Here is a 21,985-nt window from a genome sequence, read left to right as displayed (position 1 = left end):
TGCATGCTGAGAAGAGTTTCTCTGAGCATGCACAGAGAGCACCCACCCTTTGTGAGGGGCCAATGCCCCCAGGATACCGATCCAAGGGAATGTTGCTTTCCCTTCTGCCTCTCCAACTGGGCGCCCCTCCCCCACGGGCGGGCCACACTCACAGCCGATCAGCATGACGCAGATGGAGAAAATCTTTTCGGGGTTTGTGTTGGGCGACACGTTGCCGAAGCCAACACTGGTGAGGCTGCTGAAGGTGAAGTAGAGAGCGGTGATGTACTTGTCCTTGATGCTGGGGCCAAGGTGCGGCGTGCTGTCATTGAAGGGCTTGCCGATCTGCCCGCCCAGCGAGTGCAGCCAGCCGATGGTCTTGCCCTCCATGTTTCCGATGGCGTACCAGATGCAGGCCAGCCAGTGCGCGATCAAGGCGAAGGTGCACATCAGCAGGAAGAGCACCGCCGCGCCGTATTCCGAGTAGCGGTCCAGCTTGCGGGCCACGCGCACCAGGCGCAGCAGCCGCGCTGTCTTCAGCAGCCCAATCAGGGTAGTGGTCTGTGTGGGCAGAAGCAGTGGGGAGAGTGTGAATCTCCCAGAACCCCACTCTCAGCCGGGGTCACCCACAGTGTCCCTGGACCCCTTTTTGCAGGCTGTTTCCACCCCGCAACGTTTTGGCGGTAAGCTGACTGTCATTCTCAGTGTGAACTCTCGGAGGTTTCAAAGAGCACAGTCCCCCAAAGAGGAGATGGTTTGGGCTGAGTGGTAGCCCATGCATATGCCCCTGGCACATTTGTATGCACTCGGCTACTGCTCGTGTAAATGGGGATACGTGGGCGTGTACCCGCCACTTCTGCAGACTGGTTTGGAATAAGGCCCGGGAATGGGCCTGGGCCCGGGGGTTGGGGACCCACACGCACCGACTGCAAAGCTATGCCTTCAGTAGGGGAACCTGCTCTGAGCGACAGGACAGGGGCCCTGGCATCTGTGGTTCTCCCAGTTCTGCCGGGGGCATGACTCAACCAAGGCAGCTGTTCCCCAGGCCTAACGTCAGCTTCTCCCACCTGTCAACTAAAGGCCTCACCTCCCTCCAATCAGCCAACAGTGGGTTTTGTCACCCCCATGGCAAAAAAAATCAGAGGCCCACTGCTGGCCAGAAGGTGAGAGGGCAGTTGTGAAATCCTGCCGGTTCTGTCCGGCTCGTGTGAACTGGTAGTGGCAGCAGCGCGAGGCTCTGCCCACCCACCCGGATGTTGTTTCTTCCTGGTTTTAACCAGGAAGTAAACATTTCTGACCCTCTGCGCATGCGCAGAAGGTCAATAATCGGGTGTGATGATGGCACATGCGCACTTCCGAACCGGTAGGGAAGGTAAGTAGATTTCATCACTGGGAGGGGGGCCATGCAAGTGGCATTTTCCCTGTGGAGCACCCAGATGCCCCATAGAGGCTGCCCAAGGGCACCATGACCCCTCTCTGCCAGTGCGGTTTCCTCCGTGCAGGCCTAGTTTCTCCCCACAGCCGAGGAAACCCTGAAAGGGGCTGCCCAGTTGGGCTAGAGGCAGCGATGCCAGCCTTGGGGGAAGAGCCAGAGCTGTCCAGACGGCCAGCCGTGCTAACCGGCCACCCTCCTCCCTCTTGCTTGCCAGCTTCAGCTCCTGCTTCTCATTGCAGGCAGTCCTCCAATAGATGCATTTCGGCTGGATCCATATAAAACCACTTGCATTGGGAAGTCAGAGCCCGCCAACCTTCAGCTGCCAGGAAGACAAAACGTGAACATCTGGCACTGCCAAAATCAGAGCCTCCAACTTGCAGCGGGCATGCTCGGAGGGCGAAAGGACATTCCTCCCTTTGTCCTTTAAAGTCCCTGAAAATCGAAAGCACTCCCTGTCCTGGTACCCGCAGATCATAAAATAACTTTAAAAAAACAAAGACTTCCCCAATTTTTCCTGAACCTAACACAGTACGGCTAGTCCTCAATGTACAACAGTTCATTTAGCAACCATTCAAAGTTACCATGGCACCGAAAAAGTTCACACTGACGACCATTGTGGTTTTCCTGTGGTAATGTGATCCAAATCCAGGCGCTCGAGAGCAGACTCTTGTTGATGACAGTTGCAGCGTCCTGGGAGGGGGTCACAGGATCCCCTGTTGTGACCGTCTGGTGGGCAAACTCAGCGGGGAAGCGCAATTCACTTAACAACGGTGGCAAGGAAGGTCGCAAAATGGGACCAAATGCGCCAACATTTCATTTAGCGACACAAATTTGGAACTCCATTGCAGTCGTACATCAAGGACTACCTATAGTAAGAAGGGGCAAATGTGGCCCACCCCCAAAGACTGCCCCCCCCCGCCACCCCAAGCAGGCAGAGCCATTCCCACCATAGGGTCATCTCATCTCCTGCTGGCCAGCCGCAATACCTCCTCCGAGCCGGAGCCAAAGATGAGCAGGTCAAAGGGGATGGCCGCCACCATGTCGATCAGGAACCAGCCCTTGAAGTAGTGGATGGCGATCTTGGCTGGGTGGCTGACCACCTCCTCGTTGGTATTGACGTAGGTGGTGCGGAAGTTGATCAAGATGTCGATGATGAACATGATGTCGACGATCAGGTCCACCACATTGAGGGGGCTGCAGGAGTAGCTGCAGGCTACTTGGAGGTGGTCCCGCCCCTCCTTGTTGTTCAGCAGGAAGGCCGCTGAGTACGGGGTGAAGATGGCCGTATAGATGACCAACAACAGGATCAGCCAATCCCAGACCGCCTTGAAGGGGCTGTAGTGCAGAATGGTCCACTTATGGATGCGGGGGGCCTGCAGCTTGTATTCGGGGAGGACATCGGCGCCCAGCGACAGCACCTGATTTGGGGGCGGGGGGGATGACAGAAGGCAAGGTGAGCAACTCTAAGCTACGCCCTCCGAACTCCGGCCCGTTCTAGCCACCCTCAACTCTGCACTAGCTCCCCTTTCTGGATGTGCTCTCCCTCTCACAACAGCCGCAACAGCCGCAAGCCACACACACGTTAAATGGAACAACTAGCCCATCCCCTCCATGTTCAGTGCCTCCTCCCTCCTGAAAAAAGTAATTGTGCTCCAGAGATTTAGGCCAAGGCCCCATTTGCATAGGGCAAATTGTGCTCACCACTTCACACAAGTCTGACTACCTTTTGAAGGGGAGGGGGCACTGAGGACCACTTGTTCTCTCCCCCTCCAGTCCAGAGGTGCACAGAGCAACAGCCACCCAAGTGCGTTTAATGGCCCAGCCGTCACTCAGTCACATCTGGGAATTGGAGTCCCCCCCTCTCTTAAAGCATGGTGGCTGGGGGATTCTGGGAGTTGAAGTCCACCCCCCTTAAAGCACGTCTCTCCTTGCCCTCTGACCCCCGACTGCCCAGTTTTTCCTTGAGCCAGGAAATGTCTGGGGCTTGCTTAGAGCCACCTGAGGCAAAGACACTTTGCTGTCTGATTCCTGCACTCTTGCCCCACCTCCCCACACAACAGGGTCAGGACAGGCTCCGAATCCCCACCCTGGTCAGGGAATCCCCAGCATGGCAAGGCAGAGAAGGCAGCCCCCCCCCCCCCCGAGGAGTCTGCAGCCTCCAAACATCCAGGTTCATGCGCAGCATTTTTATCCCTGCTTGGCCAGTTTACCTGTCCTAGTAAAAGAACTTTGAAAGATGCCTACTTTGGAGTTTTTACTTGGGGAGGGGTTTTCTAGAACACTGACACCCAGGAGTGCCAAACTCAATTTCATCAGGGTTGTGTTTGACCTTGGAGGACCAGGGTGGGCATAGGCAGCCCCACGTCATTCATCGAGGCTCCATTTTCGGCCCTCTGCCAACAAAAACAGAAATCGGTGTGTGTGTGGCAGTGGTGGGTTGCTACCGGTTCTGACCGGTTCTCAAGAACCGCTGGCAAAAATCTGGCCAAGTTTGCAGAACCGGTAATGATGCCCAGCTGGCCACGCCACCAAACTGGTTCCCTTGGCCAAAGACAAAGGGAAACAAAAGATTTTAAACAAAAGGTTTTAAAAGGCTCCTCTGGCGATCCCAGCTGAATTGCCTGATCACCAGAACCTTTAAAAAAGGCCGAAGAGCTTGTAGAAAAATCCATTAAGAGGTTCTGGGCTTGTGACTTAAACTCCCAGAGTTCCTCAGCCAGCTTTCCTAGCTGAGGAACTCTGGAGTTGAAGTCCACAAACCTTAAAGTTACTAAGGTTGGAGACCCCTGATCTAAAAAATATAAATTAAATAAAATAATAAAATAAAATATTTGTGCAGCTTTCTGAGATTTGGTGTGTTTCTGTAGTGTTTCACTCTAACTACACAAACACACAAAATTTCACAAAACACTATGTGGCATTTTGTGTGTGTGTGTGTGAGTCAGTCTTGTGTTGTGTTGTGTGTGTGTAAACTGTGAAAGTTGGTTTTTGGTACCTCTTATTGTTTTGTATATGTTTATTATTTTTATTATTTATTGTTATTGGCCACGCCAATCACATGACCATCAAGCCACGCCCAAAAAATAAGTCACACCCACAGAACCGGTAGTAAAAAAATTAGAACCCACCCCTGGTGTGTGTGTGTGTGTGGCCTCCCCCCCCCCCGGCTCCATTTTTGCTGGTAGAGGGCTGCGGAAAGGCACCCTGGGCCAGTCCTTTGCTCTTTCCAGGGCGGTCTTGCAGGACAGATCTAAGCAGCCCGCGGGCCTTGAGTTTGACACCCCTGGCCTAGCCGGACTTTCTGGTGCTACCCAGCTCCTCTGCTAGAGGCTTCCCGATGGCCACCAGTTTTAGGCCTGGTTTTTGGAGACAAGCCAAAAGCCAGGGACCCTCCCTAAGGACTCCCCTCCCTTCCCCTGGCCTCCGTCTGTACATTTGTCCAAGGCAAGCCGGAAGAACATCTTGGTGCGCCCTGAAGCAATGATCCCCCTGAGCACATGCAGAGAACTCTTCCCACCTGCCGGTTCCAGAAATTTTGTGCCCCTATAATTGGCCAACAGTTCAATCCCCATGGTTCACTCCACAGAACCCACCCCACCCCATTCCAGTCCAGGCCCCCGCACCCCCCCCCCCCAGAAGTCCCTTTCTTCAGCCTCAACTGCCAGCCGTGCCCCTCTTGAACGGCAGGTGGAAGGGAACCGTAACAATAACAGAATTGGAAGGGACCTCAGAGGTCATCTAGTCCAACCCCCTGCTCCCGCAGGAGACCTGTACTAGGGATTCGAACTGCTGAATTGCCAATCTTTCTGACTGACAAGCTCAGCATCTTAGCCACTGAGTGATCATCTAGTCCAGTCGTCCCCAACCTTTGCGGTTTGACAGCAGAGCAGGAGAGGGAACCAGGCCGCCCGGGTGGCGGGCCAGGGGTTGTGGGAGCAGCAGGCCGGTGTGCACGCACACACATATACACAGCTGGATTTGTGGAAGTCTGTGCCAGTTCCCCGCTTACGCAGCCCTGTTCCAAATAGGTCACGCTCCAGTAGTGTGCTGCAGGCCCAGGGTTGTGGACCCCGATTTTGACCAGTGAGGAGGACGTTTCAGCTCACCAGAAGACCCTGTTGTTGTGGGTTCTATGTTGTTCTATGGAGGCAAGCCTGGGAGAAGGGTGCACTTGAAGAAGTGCCCAATCAAGAGTGCCTCTGGGCACGTCCAGAAGTCTTGCATCCCCACCCTGCCTCTCCTGGGGAGCCCTGATCACTCCACTGCTTGTTTGTGGTGAGGGGAGCTTACCACATAATCATCTCTGGGAAGATTGACGAAGCCCCCTCCCCAGTCCACCCCAGTGTACCTTCTCCATGTTTTTCTGCCAGCGTCTGGCCTGGGGGGGCATCCCCATCCTGGCCCAAGCAGCTGCCCCAGAGGAAAAGACTCAACTTTTTTTGGGGGGGGTTGGGGGGCTCAGAAGGGGTGGATGGGGGCAAAGACCAGTCTGAAGCAACTGCAGGAAGGATGCCAGCATCCTCCCAGCGAGTCCCAGATCGGGTGGGGGGCTTCCTCCCAGCTGATTGTCATGGACCCCGGGCACCATCAGCCATGTGGCTGCCAGCAGAAGCAGCTGGCGGGGAAGTGGGGAGCGCATAAATTATTGGGGCAGGAATCTTACCCAGCCTGCCCTGCTCTCCAGAGAGGCAGCCCCCACCCCACCCCAGCCAGGCAGATGGAGGGACTGCTGGGGTGCCACCTGGGCTATGGTCCAGCAGACCCTGAGAGCTACTCCAGGGCGGGGGCAGCTTCCCTTCCCTGGGAAAGCAGCAGAGGGAGGTGGGTGGTGGGGTGAAAGGCAGCGTAGCCACTCTGGCTTGGCGCGCCAGACGGGCTGGGGATGGGAAACAAGCTAGGGGTGGAGAGCCAGCATGCCAGGGAGCTCAATTCCAGCCGCTTCATGTTGGAGGAGTTCCCTGCTCCATGGTGGCTACTCTGCAAAGCTGGTTTGCTTCCCCCCCCCCCGGGGGCAACCTCCGATCAGGGATGAGGGGCACGAGAGAGCAAGGCCTCTTCCATGCCAGGCCAGATGCCCGCAATGCTGCCAATGCTTGTCAAATGCAGCAAGTCCGGCACCCAGTCAGATGCCAGGGAGGGAGCCCGCCCCTGCCAGGCATAGCCACAAAATAGGCTGGATTCCCAAACACTGAGCTGAGCGGAATGAGGAGGGGGGGGTAAAGAAACTGGGGAGGAGGCGGGAACAGAGCTTTGGGTGCTGAAGAAGAGGTAGAAAAGCCCCTCCCCCCAAAAAACAGAACAGCCCATTGCTTGGCTGAGCCTCCTTCCCCAGAAGAGGGGCACGGGGGTCTCCATCTGAACCAGCTACCTCTTTAAAGTGTGGCCCTTTTTCTGCTGGAAGGGGGTGGATAGCCTGTGGGGTGGAGGGGTGGAGGAGGAAGAAGTGGGCCCAGGGCGGTTTGCTTGGAACTGACCACACGGTTTGGCCCGGGAGCTAAAATTAGCCACCCGTTGCGCTGTGCACCAAATTGGGACAAAAATGCTCTCTTTGCTGGAAATGGATAGCGTGTGTGTTTGTGTGTGTGCTGGCGGCGCCTGCGTACATGGGAAAGCAAACTCTTCCCCCGGGCCAGGGGGCGAAAGGGGAAAGGGGGGGCAGCCCCACTTTGGGACCTGCAGGCTTGGAAAACCAGGCAGAGGGATAAGCTCTCCACCCGCCCTCCCCGCCAAAAAGAGAGTTCTTTCAACCCTTTGTGCTTAGAGCCACCCGCAGCAACTGGACCAACACCAGAATCTCTGGACATTGGTTTGGGACTGAAGGACCCACCCAGAGGACTCAAGTCATTTGTGTGTGTTCAGTGTCCAGTGATTTGATCCAGTTCTTGTCTGTGCCCGTTAAGAAGGGTGGAAAATCTGCAGATCCCAAAGGTGGCTCTCTTCCTGAACCCCTAACATGCCCAACTGGCCCCCTGGTCAGACTGTCTATGCCAAATTTAGGAGGGAGAGGGGTGGGGGGGACCTCCCCTCTGCCCTATGAGCTACAGCGGGACCAGCCCCTCCCCTCCCCAGTCCCTGCCCGGCAGCACCCCCATGCCCCTATATCCTGTCCCACAGGCAGGAGGTTCGCAGAGACCCTCAGGTCTCCCCGTGGGACCCCAAGCGGCTCCTGGAGGCTCTAGGGCTGGAGGGAGAGAAAATGGGCAGCCGGGCCAAACAAAGGGGCCACATGAGCACCGGAGGTTTGCACTTTCCCCTTCCTGGGGAGCAGGGGAGGAATCCAGCCCTGCCTGCCCCCCCGCCCCCGGGGTCTCCTTCCCGCCCCACCCCTCCAGCTCTCAAGGGGGAGCTGGGAGGGGCAGGGCACAGCTGGCATTGCCCAGGGACGGGGTAGGTGGGTGGGAAGAGCATCTTCTAGCCTATGAGCCCCGGAGGGGGGCCTGCGGAGGGGGAGGGTGGTCATCTCAATTTTTACAGCAGCAACAACAGTAAGGTTGGGGGGGGTCTCTTCACATTTTAAACTGGTTGGGGGGGTGTCCACTATCTGATCCCTTTAAGGTAGGGGCCAATTTCAGACTTGTGGACTTCAACTCCCAGAATTCCCAGCTGCTTGGCGTGGTTATTTTGGTGCCGGATGGGCTGCGGGTGGAAAACATGCCAGGAGCGGGGAGGGGATGGGGAGAAAGGAAGACACTGGGTGGGGAATTTTGGGAGTTGAACTCTACAAGTCAAGTTGGAGATCCCTGTGATACAGGCCTCTCAACCCCCTGGAAATTGCTCTCTGCCCCAAGGAAAAAGCCTTCAATCCAAGGCCTTCCAGCCCCAGGAAAATGGAACAGTGGAGGTTGCCACCCCACCTGATGAGGCAGACCCAGGGGAGGGGGGGGGAACACGCAGCGATATAAGAAACTTTTCACTTAGCAGAGAATAACCTGAAGCTGAGACTTCAACAGCTGAAGTCTCGACTTCCGGTTATTCTCTGCTAAAATTTCCGTCCCAGTCCTTCGGAGGGGCAAGGCCACCACTTGATCCAGGGGTGGGCGATCTTCCATGCCAGTCCACTGGATCACCACCTCGCTACTGCCCCATCCTCCTCCAACCCGCCTTAATTGACACTTTTGAATGAAAGACACTTTAATTGATCGGTTCCAGATTCCTAATAAAGTTTTTATACAACAACGATTCTGCTGCCTGTTTTATGGATGAGGGGAGGCCCAACGATGCACGGAAGCCCCACTCCAGATTTGGGGGAAGGGGGGGCAGGAAGAAAAGAGGGGAGGAGCCCCACTTTTGTTCACCAAAGCAAACAAAAACAAACACCCCAAACACACACTCTCCTGCCAACAACTGGTATGGAAATGATCTATTTGCTAGAGAGGGTTGCCATACCACCTTGAATTCCAGAAGTTAATTCTTCAACTTTTTGGGGCATTTGTGGGTGGAAATTTGGGCCATTTTTGATTCTCTGGACAAAAGTTGGGGCGCCAATGGAAAAGAAGGGTGGATTTTTTAAAAAAATAGGGGGCATGGACGGCTACGACGCCCATCTTGATCAGTGGAGAGAAGCACGAGGGACAACCAAGCCCTGGGGGGGGGTGTCCCCCCAAGATCCTCTAGTCTAAACCATGTACCTGTTGAGGGAGAAGAGGGGGGGACACCCCCAGATTGGCTTCTCTAGGATTGGCAATCTCATCTCCAACGGCCGGTGGGACTACAGAGAAGATGCTCCTTGGGGTTTTGTGGGGGAGGGTCTGAGAGGATCCCACCCAATTGGGATTTAAGGACTGGAAGGGGGGTCGGGGGGGGGGTTGCAGGAAAGAAAGAGCCCCCCCCGCATGTCTACATCTGGCACCACTGGCAGAGGAGCCTGGCACACAAAGATATATTCTGAATAGTTCGGAAATGAGGAAGGGGCGAGGACCCTCCCCCATCCAGTGGAGCATCCAGTTAGCTAGTCACAGCCCAGCCTGTCTGGAGGGGTGGTCTTTGAGGACCCTCCAAGCAAGAAGGGGGCAAGAGACTGTGGTACATAATTCAACAGGGAAAGCGCTCCCCTTCTCAATCTTCAGACCCCCACCCAGCCCCCCATTGGAGAAAAGGCGGGAAGTCAGCGCAGCAAACTCACCCCCCCTCCGTCCCTATTTGGGGGTCCCAAAGACATTTCTGGGGAGGGGGCCACAGGAGTGAGGACAGGTGTGTGTCTTCTGAAGAGCCCTCCCTTTGCTCGGCCCAGTTTGAGGGTCTCCTTGTGGGGAGGGGCTTAGCAGGGCTTAGCAGAGCTCATGAAGGTGTGATTGCGTGTATGTATCTGTGGGTGGGTGTTGGTGACCCCTCCCACCTGAGGGGCTCCCTCTAACAGCCGCCCAATGCCCCACTCTGCAGGGAGACTCCAAAGCAACAGAGCCTCTGACCATACCCAAAGTGCTTTCTTGCCCAGACTTCTCTCTGTGCCCCTGCTCTCCCGCCCCCTTCCTCTTCCCCGGTACCTCCTGAGCCACCAAGCTGGAGATGCGGACGGCCCGACGCACACGGGAGTCCTTGTCTTCTGGTTGTATCGGCTGCCTGTCTCTGCCGGGAGGCATCCTGGCCGGAGGGAAGGGGCTGGCTGCTCAGAGGGGGGGTTTGGAAAGTCCACAGCCGGGGCCCAGCCGGGGCATTGTGGCCGGGATGGGGAAGTGGGGGCGGCCCAAACAGCAGCCGGAGGACTCCAGGCAGCTTCATCTGGCAGGACCCTGGATTCTTTGGAGGCTGGCAGAGGGAACAGCTGCCAGCTCCTTCCCTCCTCCCTCCCTCTGCTCCGCCCTAGCAGGCACCCCCCACCTCCTGGCTCCTCTGGGCCCCTCCCCTTACTTTCCCACAGAACTCTTGACAGATGGGACAAACCGGGAGCAACCGAGACGGGAGAGCTGGCTGCGGACAAGCCCCCCCCCCCATCCTGCTCCCCAGCACAGTCCCTGGGGAAATCAGGAGTCAGCAGCTCTACATTTGGGGGGGGGGTCTTTTTCCCAGGCCCCTGCAATGCAGCAGCAGAGTCTTGGGTAAGGGGAGATGGATGGGGGTGCCTGCCGAAGCCCGGGTCACCTTGAAACAAGCAACGCCGTTCTGCAGCAGCCTTGCCAGTCAGCCACAATTTATGCGGCTGTCCCCCACTTACCCCCCCAATTCTGGGGGAGTCCTTGTGATGCATCTCAACCGGAAGGGCTGAAAGAAGAGCCCTCCCTCCCTCATGGCTCTGGAAGAAAGGTCCCAAGGTGGGCAATGCCCCCTCAGGGTCTCCTTCTACGTTGCCCTCCACCACTCTCTGGGCACCTGTCCCGCAGCCACCAAGGCTTCAAAGCTCTGCCCTTTTGGTCCCAGGGGTCCTGAGTGGAGACACACACACCCTTTTCAGAAACAAAAATGCCACTTCCCAGGCTCCACAACCACTGGGAAAAAGACCCTCACTCTGAAATCACAGGAAGATGCGAGCGACCGATGCCATCTCAGCCGAAGTCAAGTCAGTTCACCTGCACCCCACCCCAAAACCCAGCCCCCCTTTCACTTGAGACAGATGGATTTATTTGGCAAACCTGTTGGCTGCCTCCCACCTTCTTGTGCGGTGCAGCCCTAGGCAGTTTAGGCAGAGCTGGACACTGGGGAGTAACCAGAGATGACCCAAAAGCACCCCGAAGGAAGAACAGGAGACAAGGCCAGTCCTAAAACTGGAATCTCCTACCAGATCTCTCTCTCTCTCTCTCTCTCATTCTCTCTCTCTCTTTCTCTGTGTCTCTCTGTGTCTCTTTCATGTTCTCTATTTCTCCCTCTCTTTCCCTCTCTCAGATACAGCGACAGCTACAGACTAACAGAGTTGAAAGGGAACTTCTGGTCATCTAGTCCACCCCCCACCCAAGCAGCCCTACATTATTTTTGACAGATGGCAGTCCAGCTCCAGCTTTCAGCTTCCAGCTTTTAAGAAGCTTCTTGGACTTCTCTCCCACTTTCTCTCTTTCTCTTTCTCCCTCCCTCCCTCCCTCCCTCCCTCTCTCTCTCCCTCATTCTCCCAGTCCCTCTTTCTCTCCCTCTCCTTCTTTCTCCCTCCTTCTCCCTCCCTCCCTCTTTCTTTCTCCCTCTCTTTCTCTCCCTCTCCCTCTCTCTCATTCTCTTTTTCTGTATCTGTCTTCTCCCATCTCCCACTTTCTCTCTCTTTCTCCCTCCCTCTCCCTCCCTCCCTATCTCTTTCACTCTCTCTTTCTCCCTCTCACTCCCTCTCTCTCTTTTGCCCTCTCTTTCTTCCTTTCTCCCGGTTTCTCTCCCTCTCCTTCTTTCTCCCTCTCAATCTCTTCCCCTCTCTTTCTTTTGCTCTCTCTCCATCTCTCTCTCATTCTTTTTCTGTCTCCCCTCTCCCACTTTCCTCCTTTCTGTTTCTCCCTCTGTCTTTCTCTCTCTCTGTATCTCTCTTTCACTCACTGCAGGGCTGTGGGGAGGGGAGAATGCTCTTCCCTGGGTGAGGGCATCGGTCAAGCAAGGCCAGTGTCTGCCACAAGCATGGAGGGGCCATTCTGTGCACCCCTGTTCACCTCCAAGCCTGATAGAAGCCACTTACTGGGGAGTGGGTGCCCCTGGAGTTGCTAGGCAGAACCCCCCACACACACACAAAGCAGTGGCTGGAGCCAAATGACTGATTCCTACGTTTGGTGTTCTTGGCACTTCTGCCATCCTGAAGACAGACTGTCTGGCAGAACTCAAGCACAGAAGACCCCTCCCCATCCTCTGACACCCCTCCTCCAATTGCTCCATCTTCAATTGCAAGCCAACCCCCCCCCCAGTTCCTCTCCGCTACCCCCCCCCTGGCTGCCTGGACATGTTTGTTCCCCTCTCAGCCACATTAGGGTTGGACTAGAACAGTGGGAGTCAACCTGGTCCCTGCCGCCCACTAGTGGCCGGTCCAGCTTCCATGGAGGGCGGTAGGGATTTTGTCAAATACTGCAGCACTTTCCTTTTTTAAAATTTAATTGATTTTTTAAAAAAATTCATAGCATTATTTAAAAACATTTTCATTAGGTTTTCATAAAATTCCCTGTGACAATTTAAATTTCTGAAAATATACATTTGTATTGCCCGCACATAAGTTTAGTTCACATTCCCTACGTGAAACTAAATGGTGCTACAGTGCGCCCGCAAACAAAAGAGCCTCGTCCCAGAATAGCTCGCGCATCTCCCCCCACACCACCCAGCTGTTACAGACAAGCAGAGCTGGTAGCCGGCGCCCCTCCTAAACCCAATCCACGATGCGCGAGAGGCATGCGCAGATGACGATACACAGTGCATTACTGTGGAACTGGTGGGCGGTTAGAAAATTTTATTACTAACAGAGATACAAAAGTGGGCGATAGGTATAAAAAGGTTGACTACCCCTGGACTAGAAGATCTCCAAGGTCCCTCCTGACTCCATTCTGACCAATCCAAGCAGACACACCAAGAAAGTCCTCCTGAACAAGGCCACCTCCCTCCCCTCGTGAGAGACACCCTGGCAGCCGCCTTGCAGCCCTTCTTGACAAGCGCCCACCGAGGCATGCGTCTCTCCGCCATGCGACCACCGAGGTGCCAAGCACATCGCCGCAAGAGACAGAAGGACCCTCCAATTGTCCCTCCATCAGGTTTCCTGCACAACCAGAGACACGCGACCGGCTCTCACCTGGGTGACCTTCTCAGTGACATTGTGGGTGCGGTCCTTCAGCTTGCTGGGAGCAATGATCTCCTTCTCACTGGAGGGCGAGGTCAGGAAGGCCTCGGCTTTGAAGTCCACAAAGTTGAGGGTGATTTGAGGTATCTTGCTTATCGCCCGGTAACGCATGAGGTCCGAATCGGAGGTGGAGTTGAGAAGGTGACTCCGCGCGTTGTTCACAGCCCCTGCTGGGAAACCCCAAGCTGTCAGTGAAAGAGTGGGGGGATTCATCTCCCTCCCGCCCACGCAAGGACACCCCGAGCCTGAGCCTGGGCCTGGGCCTGTGTTCTCTTCATCAGTCTGGCTGGCCAAGGGCACCAAACTTGCCCTTACAAAGTTGGAACTCCAACTCGTTCAACAACATCCCACCCCCACCCCCATTTGGGGTGTGTGTTCAGGAGAGCTTTCCATTGACGAGACATCCCCAAATCTCTCTGCCAAGAAGGGGAGAGGTCCTCTTCTCTGCCCCACTGGAGTTGTGGGTGCTCCAACGGGAAGAAAAGACAGGACCACCATTTGTCTGGAATGGCAAAGGGTTTCCTGCTGGAACAGGAGGTTGACCTCCAAGGACCCATCCAACTTTATTATTCTGAATGGCATCTTGTTTGACGAGGGGGTTGGACTAAATGACCTCTAGGGTCCCTTCCAACCCTGTTATTCTCTTATTCTGAATGGCATAAAGTCTCCTGCTTTGGCAGTGGGATGGACTAGATGACCTCTGAGGTCCAACTCTGTCATTCTGTAAGGGTCCCCTGCTTGAACAGAGGGTAGAAGACCTCCAAGGTCCCTTCTAACGCAGCAGCGGTGCCTCCCCGCCCACCCACTTCTCCTCTGGACCGGATGGCACATCCATTGGCACCCCTGGCACCCTGTCTCCCGGCACCCGCACGGAGACTCACCTGTGCTGGCGTGCCGGCTGTGGGCCCAGCCTTTCTCCCCTTCGCCTTTCATGGCTTCAATGTCATCTACCGAAGATGCCCGGCGCACGCTGTAGAAGCTCTCGCGCGAGCGGCTGCGGGTCAGGCTGCAGTTGGAAAAGGAAGCCTCAAGGTGGAGGAGGGTGGCCTTGTCCGTCCGGGGCGAGGACTGCGTGACCGGGGGGTCCATACCGCCATCCCCCCGGCGCTCCATCAAGGCACGCCGATCCTCCGGCTCTGGCTCCTCCTCTTCCTCGCAGCCCAGGCAGGCGTGGTCCAGGGAGGAGGTAACCTCATCCAGAGCCATGGACTCACTGCTCGGCTTGGACAGGTCCACCACCACGGCTTCATCTGGATCGTCTCGCGGCAGGGACTGCTTACTCCCAGCCAGGGCCAGCAGTGCCGGCAGCTTCAGCCGGAAGGATTTGCCACGACCTAGAAGGCGGAACCGGGATGCAGATTTGAGCGGTGTGGTCGAGATGGTTGGGCAAAGAACCCAACTGCAGGTCAGACTAAAAGACCTCTGAGGTCCCTTCCAACTCTATTACAGGTCGACTTACAAACGGTTTGTTTCGCGACCATTTGACGTTACAGCAGCGCATCTAAAAAGGAGCTTTGGACCGTCATTCCCTCTTAGGATCCCCGTGGCTGCGGGATCGAAATTCAGACACTTGGCAACTGACTTGTATTTATGAGGGTCGCAGCTTCCCCAGGATCACACGATCCCCTTTTGATGAGCAAAGTCAGTGGGGAAAACGGAAGGAATTCACTTAACAGCTGTGGCGAGGGAGGTCGTGAATGGAGGCAACACTCACTGAACAAGTATCTTACTCAGCAATGGAAATTTGGGACTCAATTGCCGTCATAAATCGAGGACTATCTGTATAAGGAAATAAGTCCTTCTAAAGAACAAACCAATTCACATATTTATGTAGTCCTCAACTTACAACAGTTGATTTAATGACGGTTGAAAGCTACAATGTCACTGAAAAAAATAACTTAGGACCATTTTTCAGACTTGCCACCATTGCAAACACCCCCAACAGTCACATGATCAACATTCTGATTTTTGGCAGCTTATTACGGTCACCATGTCCCGGGGTCACGTCGTCCCTTTTTTCTGAGTAGCAAAGTCACCGGGGAGGCCGATTCACTCAGCGAACCAGTCATTCATTTAACAACCATGGCCAGGAACTCGTTTGAGGAAATGTCTCACTTAGCAATGGAAATGTGGGCCTCGACAGCTGTTGTAAGTTGAGGACTCGCTCTTTGGCGCCCATTTGCCTTTGCTTGTGGTTATTAGTCAGGGGCTATCTGTCTCGTGCCTCTTTTCTCTGCACATTTGTCTCTTTTGCCTTCGGGGGCCTCGTCTAAGGAAAGACCCCTCCCCACAGGAGGAGCATAGGGCAGGGGTATCAAACTTGATTTCATTGAGGGCCCCATCAGGATTGTGTTTGATCTCAGGAGGGGGGCCGGGGGGGCAGCAAAGGTGACCATGGCCAGGGTGGCTGTGGCCAGCTCAACATGACTTGCCGAGGCTCCGTTTTTGGCTGTGATGGCCTCCTGCAGGCCCCTGCCTGAAAACGTAGCTCGGGAGGCTCGCGCAGAGGCACCACGGGCCAACCCTTTGCCATTTCCAGGATGGCCCCATGGGCCAGGTCTAAGCACCCTGCGGGCCGGATCTGGCCCCCAGACCTTAAGTTTAACACCCCTGGCATAGAGGATATGGACGCTTTGGCCACCAGGGGTCAGCAGCATTGATGGGTTGCTACCAGTTCACCCCAGTTTGGATGAAGCGGCAGCGGCAGCGGAAGGCTCCGCCCACCCGCCCGGATTCTTCTGCACATGTTCAGAAGTGTTGTGTGCACGCACAAGTGCACGATCACCCACGAGCGAACCGGTAGCTTTTGAAACCTGCCCCTGGTCAGCAGCCCTCCTTATGTCCTGGCCCAGAGGGTGATGGAGGGTTCAAAGGCAGCCCTCATCCTGAGCTCTTTGGGGAAAGCAGGACCCACCAATAAGAGGAAACCTCTCCCCTCCTGGCACCTTCACATAATGCCCCCTTTTGGGCTCGTACATACGAAGAGCTGCTTTTATAGCCAAAATTGTGCAGTCGTCCCTGCAGAGAAGCGACGGGACAGGCTGTTCCTGCAGGAAGGAGACAGTCACCTCTGCCTGTCCTCCCCCATCTATCCTCCCACGCTGTTCTGCTCCTCCTCCACCCCCTCCCTCTGCCTTGGCTCTTGGCCAAGCTGTCGGGAGCAACCTGACCCGAGGGGACCCCAGAGTCCCCGCCAGGGACCAACCCCACCCCCCCTTCCTCCTCCTCTGCTGCCCCCATCCCAGAATCACCATCTAAAAGGTCTTCCGCTTAGTTTTCCAGAGCACGACCGAGAACTTGTGGTTGGAAGGAAGAGGGAGGGGGCTCAGAAAGCCTTCTCGTGGTTGGGACGCCTGCCCGGATTTACATTAGTTCGCATTAGCTCTCATTTTTAAGGTCTCTTCACACTGGACGTTGTGGTTGGTAAGGACTGCTTCCTCCGGATTTTGGGCTTTTGTAGCACTCTTCCCCACCCCCACCCCCACCCCCACCCCCCGCATCCAAACCAGGCTGTCCTCCTCCCCTTCCCAATCTTGCCTGTCCTCTCCCCAGTGGGGTCGTTCTAACAGATGAGAGTAGAGACGCTCTCCGCTGGCTTTGCCATCCCCGCTTTTGGCAGTTTTGAGGGCCGTTCCAAGGGCGCTGGAGAAGAGACAGGTGGGGGCAGCTCCAGAAAGTCGACCAGACCAAAGAAGGGCTAACCCTGATTGCTTCTTGCACCTCCATCTGAATTAGGATGTATCCATCTAAACAAGCGATCCCCAACTTTTCTGGTGCATGGACCGGGTGGTGGCAATGCCACGGGAGGGGGAAAGGGATGGTTACCTGTATTCTATTCCCCATTGCGGTCATTAAGTTAAAGATTACCTGTATTTTATTCCCCATTGTGGTCGTTACTGTTTTACTCTTCCTGGCAGCCCCAAAGTAACATGGCAACTAGATAAGCATCACGGTCTCGTTTTAAGACCAGCTGGACACATGGACACGGTTTCCAAGGGCAACCACTCGCCCAACTGCCCCTGCAGACAGAGCTCTCCCCCCTACCTGTGGGCAACCAGGCAGCTGGAGACACCCAGTGGTTGGTGTTCTTGGCCGAGCTGGTCAGTAGGGCCCGATCCACCACCACCTCGAAGTTGAGGATGAACATGATGACGGCTCCGTCCTCATTCTTCACCGGGACCACATCCACCAGGCACAGAAAGCAGCTGCCTGCCAAAAAAAGGGGGGAGGGGGGAGGTCAGAAGAGAAGAGGGTCTCACTATCCCCAGGGCCCAAGAGCCTCCTCCCTTCTCCCCTCTCCCCCCACTGGCCAGCCTGTTGCTGGCAAGGACGCCCCCAACTCCGAGGAGAGGTTTGGTCCTTCGGCCACCTCCAGAGATCATTCAAAAGTGGGGGGCGGGCTTGGACAGCCCCAATGCCCTGCAGGTGCCCCCTGTGGCAACAGCCCTGGGCTGTTTCTCTGAAATTCCTCTACAGATGGGCAGCTTAATGAATAAATAAGATAGAATAGAATAGAACAGAACAAACAGGAGGGGTAACCCAACGTCCTGCATGGCGGGGGAGGGGGAGGCTCCCACACCTGGAGATGACCTCCATGGAGTTTGGGGAAGTCAGGCTCTTCCCAAGCTCTTGCCCCTCTCATCCCTGGACGGAGGTTGTGTCCGGTCGCTGGCATGAAGCTTCACCTGCCATCCTGAAGATTCTGGGGGGTGGGGGCAGTGGCCACCAACGAAGGGCCAGGTGCGGGCCCCACTCTTTGGGTGGCAGGCACTGTGTGTTTAGGGAGCCGCCACCAATAAGCAGCAGGGCCAGCCCATCACCCTCGGATCTGTGGGGTCGCCGCTGGTGACCCTGAGCCCCACCCGGGCCAAGCCTGTCTTCCCACTCCCAGGATCTGGCCCGATTTCCCCCAAAAGCTCACATTCGGGGCAACAGAGCCCCCCCAAGCCCCAATGCTCAGAATGCCAGGAAGAACACCACCCCCAGCAACCTTCACCCCACCCCCAAATTCAACCAAGCCTCCAGTCATCAAAGCCTCCTTCTTCTCCCTTTCCAAGTGTTAAGTTCCTAGTCCTCAGGAAGGTTGAGCCACTGGCTGGCTGGCTGGCTCAAGACCTCTAGCGTTGGAGCAGCTTTGGGCCCTCCCCAGAGCCGTCCCCCTTTTCCCTTCCTCCCCTCCCCCTACCAGGCAGCCCTCCCCTTGTAAGAGGACCAGGGCACCCCTGGGCACAGGCAGAGTTCATATGTGCCAAGGCGACACCGCATCAGCCCTGGCACGACTGGTTTCTCGCTGCTGAGGGAGAAGAGTTTCTCTCTCTGCACCCCAAGGTGAGGCCAGGTACTGCCCACCGTAGCGGAGATGGGCTGTTTTGCTGACCCGGCAAAGTCATCAAAGCCTCCTTCTTCTCCCTTTCCAAGAGAGTTTGGGGAATTTGCCAGAGGATTTTTATGCCCCAATATGGCCCTGGCCAGCTGCTGCCGCCACCGCCATACCATGGCAACCAGCAAAGGCAGAAAAGGAGGGCAGCTTGACCTGCAATGCCGGTTCAGCGGTGGAACTGAGCTTCGGCACCACCAGAGCACCGGAGTGGAGGTGAAAACATATGAAGAAGCAGGAAGGACAATAATAACCATTATTGGGGAGGGGGACCCATGATAGCAGTGTTTCAATATTTGGGGGGCTGCCCCCAAAGAAGAGGGGTTCCACTTACAGGTGAAACTCAAAAAATTAGAATATCGTGCAAAAGTTCATTTATTTCAGTAATGCAACTTAAAAAGTGAAACTAATATATGAGATAGACTCATTACATGCAAAGCGAGATAGTTCAAGCCTTGATTTGTCATAATTTTGATGATTATGGCTGACAGCTCATGAAAACCCCAAATTCACAATCTCAGAAAATTAGAATATTGTGAAAAGGTTCAATATTCTAGGCTCAAAGTGTCCCACTCTAATCAGCTAATTAAGCCATAACACCTGCAAAGGGTTCCTGAGCCTTTAAATGGTCTCCCAGTCTGGTTCAGTAGGAATCACAATCATGGGAAAGACTGCTGACCTGACAGTTGTGCAGAAAACCATCATTGACACCCTCCATAGGGAGGGAAAGCCTCAAAAGGTAATTGCAAAAGAAGTTGTTGTTGTTGTTGTTGTTGTTATTATTATTATTATTAATTGAATTTTTATACCGCCCTTCTGCTGAAGGTGGTTTACAGCCAAGATAAAAACGACAAGAATATACAAATAAAACAATGAATTAAAAAACTTATTAGATATATGGCCGAATTAAAACATTAAAGTTGGGTGTTCCTAAAGTGCTGTATCAAAGCACATTAATAGAAAGTTATGTGGAAGGGAAAAGTGTGGAAGAAAAAGGTGCAGAAGCAGCAGGGATGACCGCAGCCTGGAGAGGATTATCAGGAAAAGGCCATTCAAAAGTGTTGGGGACTTTCACAAGGAGTGGACTGAGGCTGGAGTCAGTGCATTAAGAACCACCACACACAGACGGATCCTGGACATGAGCTTCAAATGTCATATTCCTCTTGTCAAGCCGCTCCTGAACAACAAACCTCAGAAGCGTCTTACCTGGGCTAAAGAAAAAAAGAACTGGTCTGTTGCTCAATGGTCCAAAGTCCTCTTTTCTGATGAGAGCAACTTCTGCATCTCATTTGGAAACCAAGGACCCAGAGTCTGGAGGAAGAATGGAGAGGCACACACTGCAAGATGCTTGAAGTCCAGTGTGAAGTTTCCACAGGCTGCTGGTGTTGGTCCACTGTGCTTCATTAAGTCCAGGGTCAACACAGCCGTCTACCAGGAGATTTTGGAGCACTTCATGCTTCCTTCCACAGACAAGCTTTATGGGGATGCTGACTTCATTTTCCAGCAGGACTTGGCACCTGCCCACACTGCCGAAAGTACCAAAACCTGGTTCAATGCCCATGGGATTACTGTGCTTGATTGGCCAGCAAACTCGCCTGACCTGAACCCCATAGAGAATCTATGGGGCATTGCCAAGAGAAAGATGAGAGACATGAGACCGAACAATGCAGAAGAGCTGAAGGCCACTATTGAAGCATCCTGGTCTTCCATAATACCTCAGCAGTGCCACAGGCTGATAGCATCCATGCCACGCCACATTGAGGCAGTAATTGATGCAAAAGGGGCCCAAACCAAGTACTGAGTACATAAGCATGCTTATACTTTTCAGAGGTCCAATGTTGTTCTATGTACAATCCTTGTTTTATTGATTTCATGTAATATTCTAATTTTCTAAGATTGTGAATTTGGGGTTTTCATGAGCTGTCAGCCATAATCATCAAAATTATGACAAATGAAGGCGTGAACTATCTTGCTTTGCATGTATGAGTCTATCTCATATATTAGTTTCACCTTTTAAGTTGCATTACTGAAATAAATGAACTTTTGTATGATATTCTAGCTTTTTGAGTTTCACCTGTGTATTCCAAAGCCCCAGAAGAAGGCAGGACAAGAAGCAACCACTGATGGAAACCAACCCAGGAGAGAAGCAACCTGGAATTAAGGTGGAATTTCCTAAAAGTGGGGACAATTAACCAGTGGAACTGCTTGCCACCAGATGTTGTGGCACTGGAGGTTTTGAAGAAGAGACTGGGCAGCTGCCTGTCTGAAATGATTTACAGCAGGGATCAACAACCTGCTGCTCTGGAACTGCATGCAGCTCTTTCATCCCTCTGCTGCGACTCCCTGCCACTCAAAATATGCATCACAACCACCAATGTGCGACACCTGCTGGCACATGATTTATTGAGCTTTTCACGCCCCCGGTAAGCCAACCACGGATAAATCCAAGAAAAGAAAAGTTTCAGAAGAAAACAGAATGTTTAATTCAATTACATACGCTAGTTTTATGGCCACTCAGGAAATAGTCAGGCAGGGGAAGGGTTTTGTGGCTCCCAGAGTTTTCTTTTCTTTGGGAAACGGGTCCAAATGGCTCTTTGAGTGTTTAAGGTTGCTGACCCCTGATCTAGGCTCTCCTGTTTGAGCAGGGGTTAGACTAGATGACCTCCAAGGTCCTATCCAACTCTGTGATTTATAAAGGTCTCCTGCTTGAGTAGGGAGTTGACTAGATGACCTCTGAGGTCCCTTGCAACTCTTGTCATTCTGCTCCCTCTCCCTAGGCTGGCCCCAACCCCATGTCCAGAAACACCTGGCCTCTCTACCAGCAGTCCTTGACCTGCGACCACAAGTGAGCCCCACACATCCGTTGGTAAGCGAGGCATTGGTGAAGTGAGGTTTTTGCTCCATTTTATGACTATTCCCATGGGGGTCGTTAAGAGAATCCCTGCCATTGTGAACTGAGCAACACACCAGTCGTTAAGCGAATCCAGCTTTCCCCATTGACTTTGCTCATCTGAAGGACACAAAGGGGGCTCAGGTGACCCCAGGACACTACGACTGTCATAAATATGAGTCAATAGCCGAGTGGCTGCTTCTCCTTCCACTCAGGACATTCTCACCTAATGGAAGGCCTGAAGTTCTAAACTACTGAAGTTCGCAGATGACACAACAGTGATTGGTCTCATTCGAGACAATGATGAATCCACATATAGACGAGAGGTCGAACGACTAGCCTTGTGGTGCAACCAAAACAATCTGGAACTGAACACACTCAAAACCGTAGAAATGGTGGTAGACCTTCCATACTTCCACCTCTCACAATACTTGACAACACAGTATCAACAGTAGAAACCTTCAAATTTCTAGGTTCTATCATATCGCAAGATCTCAAATGGACAGCTAACATCAAAAACATCATTAAAAAAGGACAACAAAGAATGTTCTTTCTGCGCCAACTCAGGAAGCTCAAACTGCCCAA

At 54.1% G+C, this 21,985-nt stretch overlaps 1 protein-coding gene across 4 annotated transcripts in view; it reads right to left on the bottom strand.

Moving 5' to 3' along the window:
* Positions 1 to 21,985, bottom strand: part of KCNH2 (potassium voltage-gated channel subfamily H member 2) — a 50,372-nt gene that overhangs the window by 6,122 nt on the left and 22,265 nt on the right. For 3 of the 4 annotated variants that reach the window (XM_058179297.1, XM_058179301.1, XM_058179299.1), the window contains exons 3-7: positions 17,178 to 17,342; positions 14,015 to 14,467; positions 13,086 to 13,303; positions 2,401 to 2,832; positions 153 to 540 (exon numbers count right to left, since the gene is read on the bottom strand). In XM_058179297.1, coding sequence (XP_058035280.1) covers positions 153 to 540; positions 2,401 to 2,832; positions 13,086 to 13,303; positions 14,015 to 14,467; positions 17,178 to 17,342 — 1,656 coding nt within the window. The remainder of the gene's footprint in view (positions 1 to 152; positions 541 to 2,400; positions 2,833 to 13,085; positions 13,304 to 14,014; positions 14,468 to 17,177; positions 17,343 to 21,985) is intronic. The other variant, XM_058179298.1, reaches the window with a different exon arrangement.

Source organism: Ahaetulla prasina, chromosome 4 (assembly GCF_028640845.1).
Source record: "Ahaetulla prasina isolate Xishuangbanna chromosome 4, ASM2864084v1, whole genome shotgun sequence".
NCBI lineage: Eukaryota > Metazoa > Chordata > Lepidosauria > Squamata > Colubridae > Ahaetulla > Ahaetulla prasina.
The sequence above is the reverse complement of the archived record's forward strand: the minus strand, read 5'-3'. Positions and strand labels throughout refer to the sequence as shown.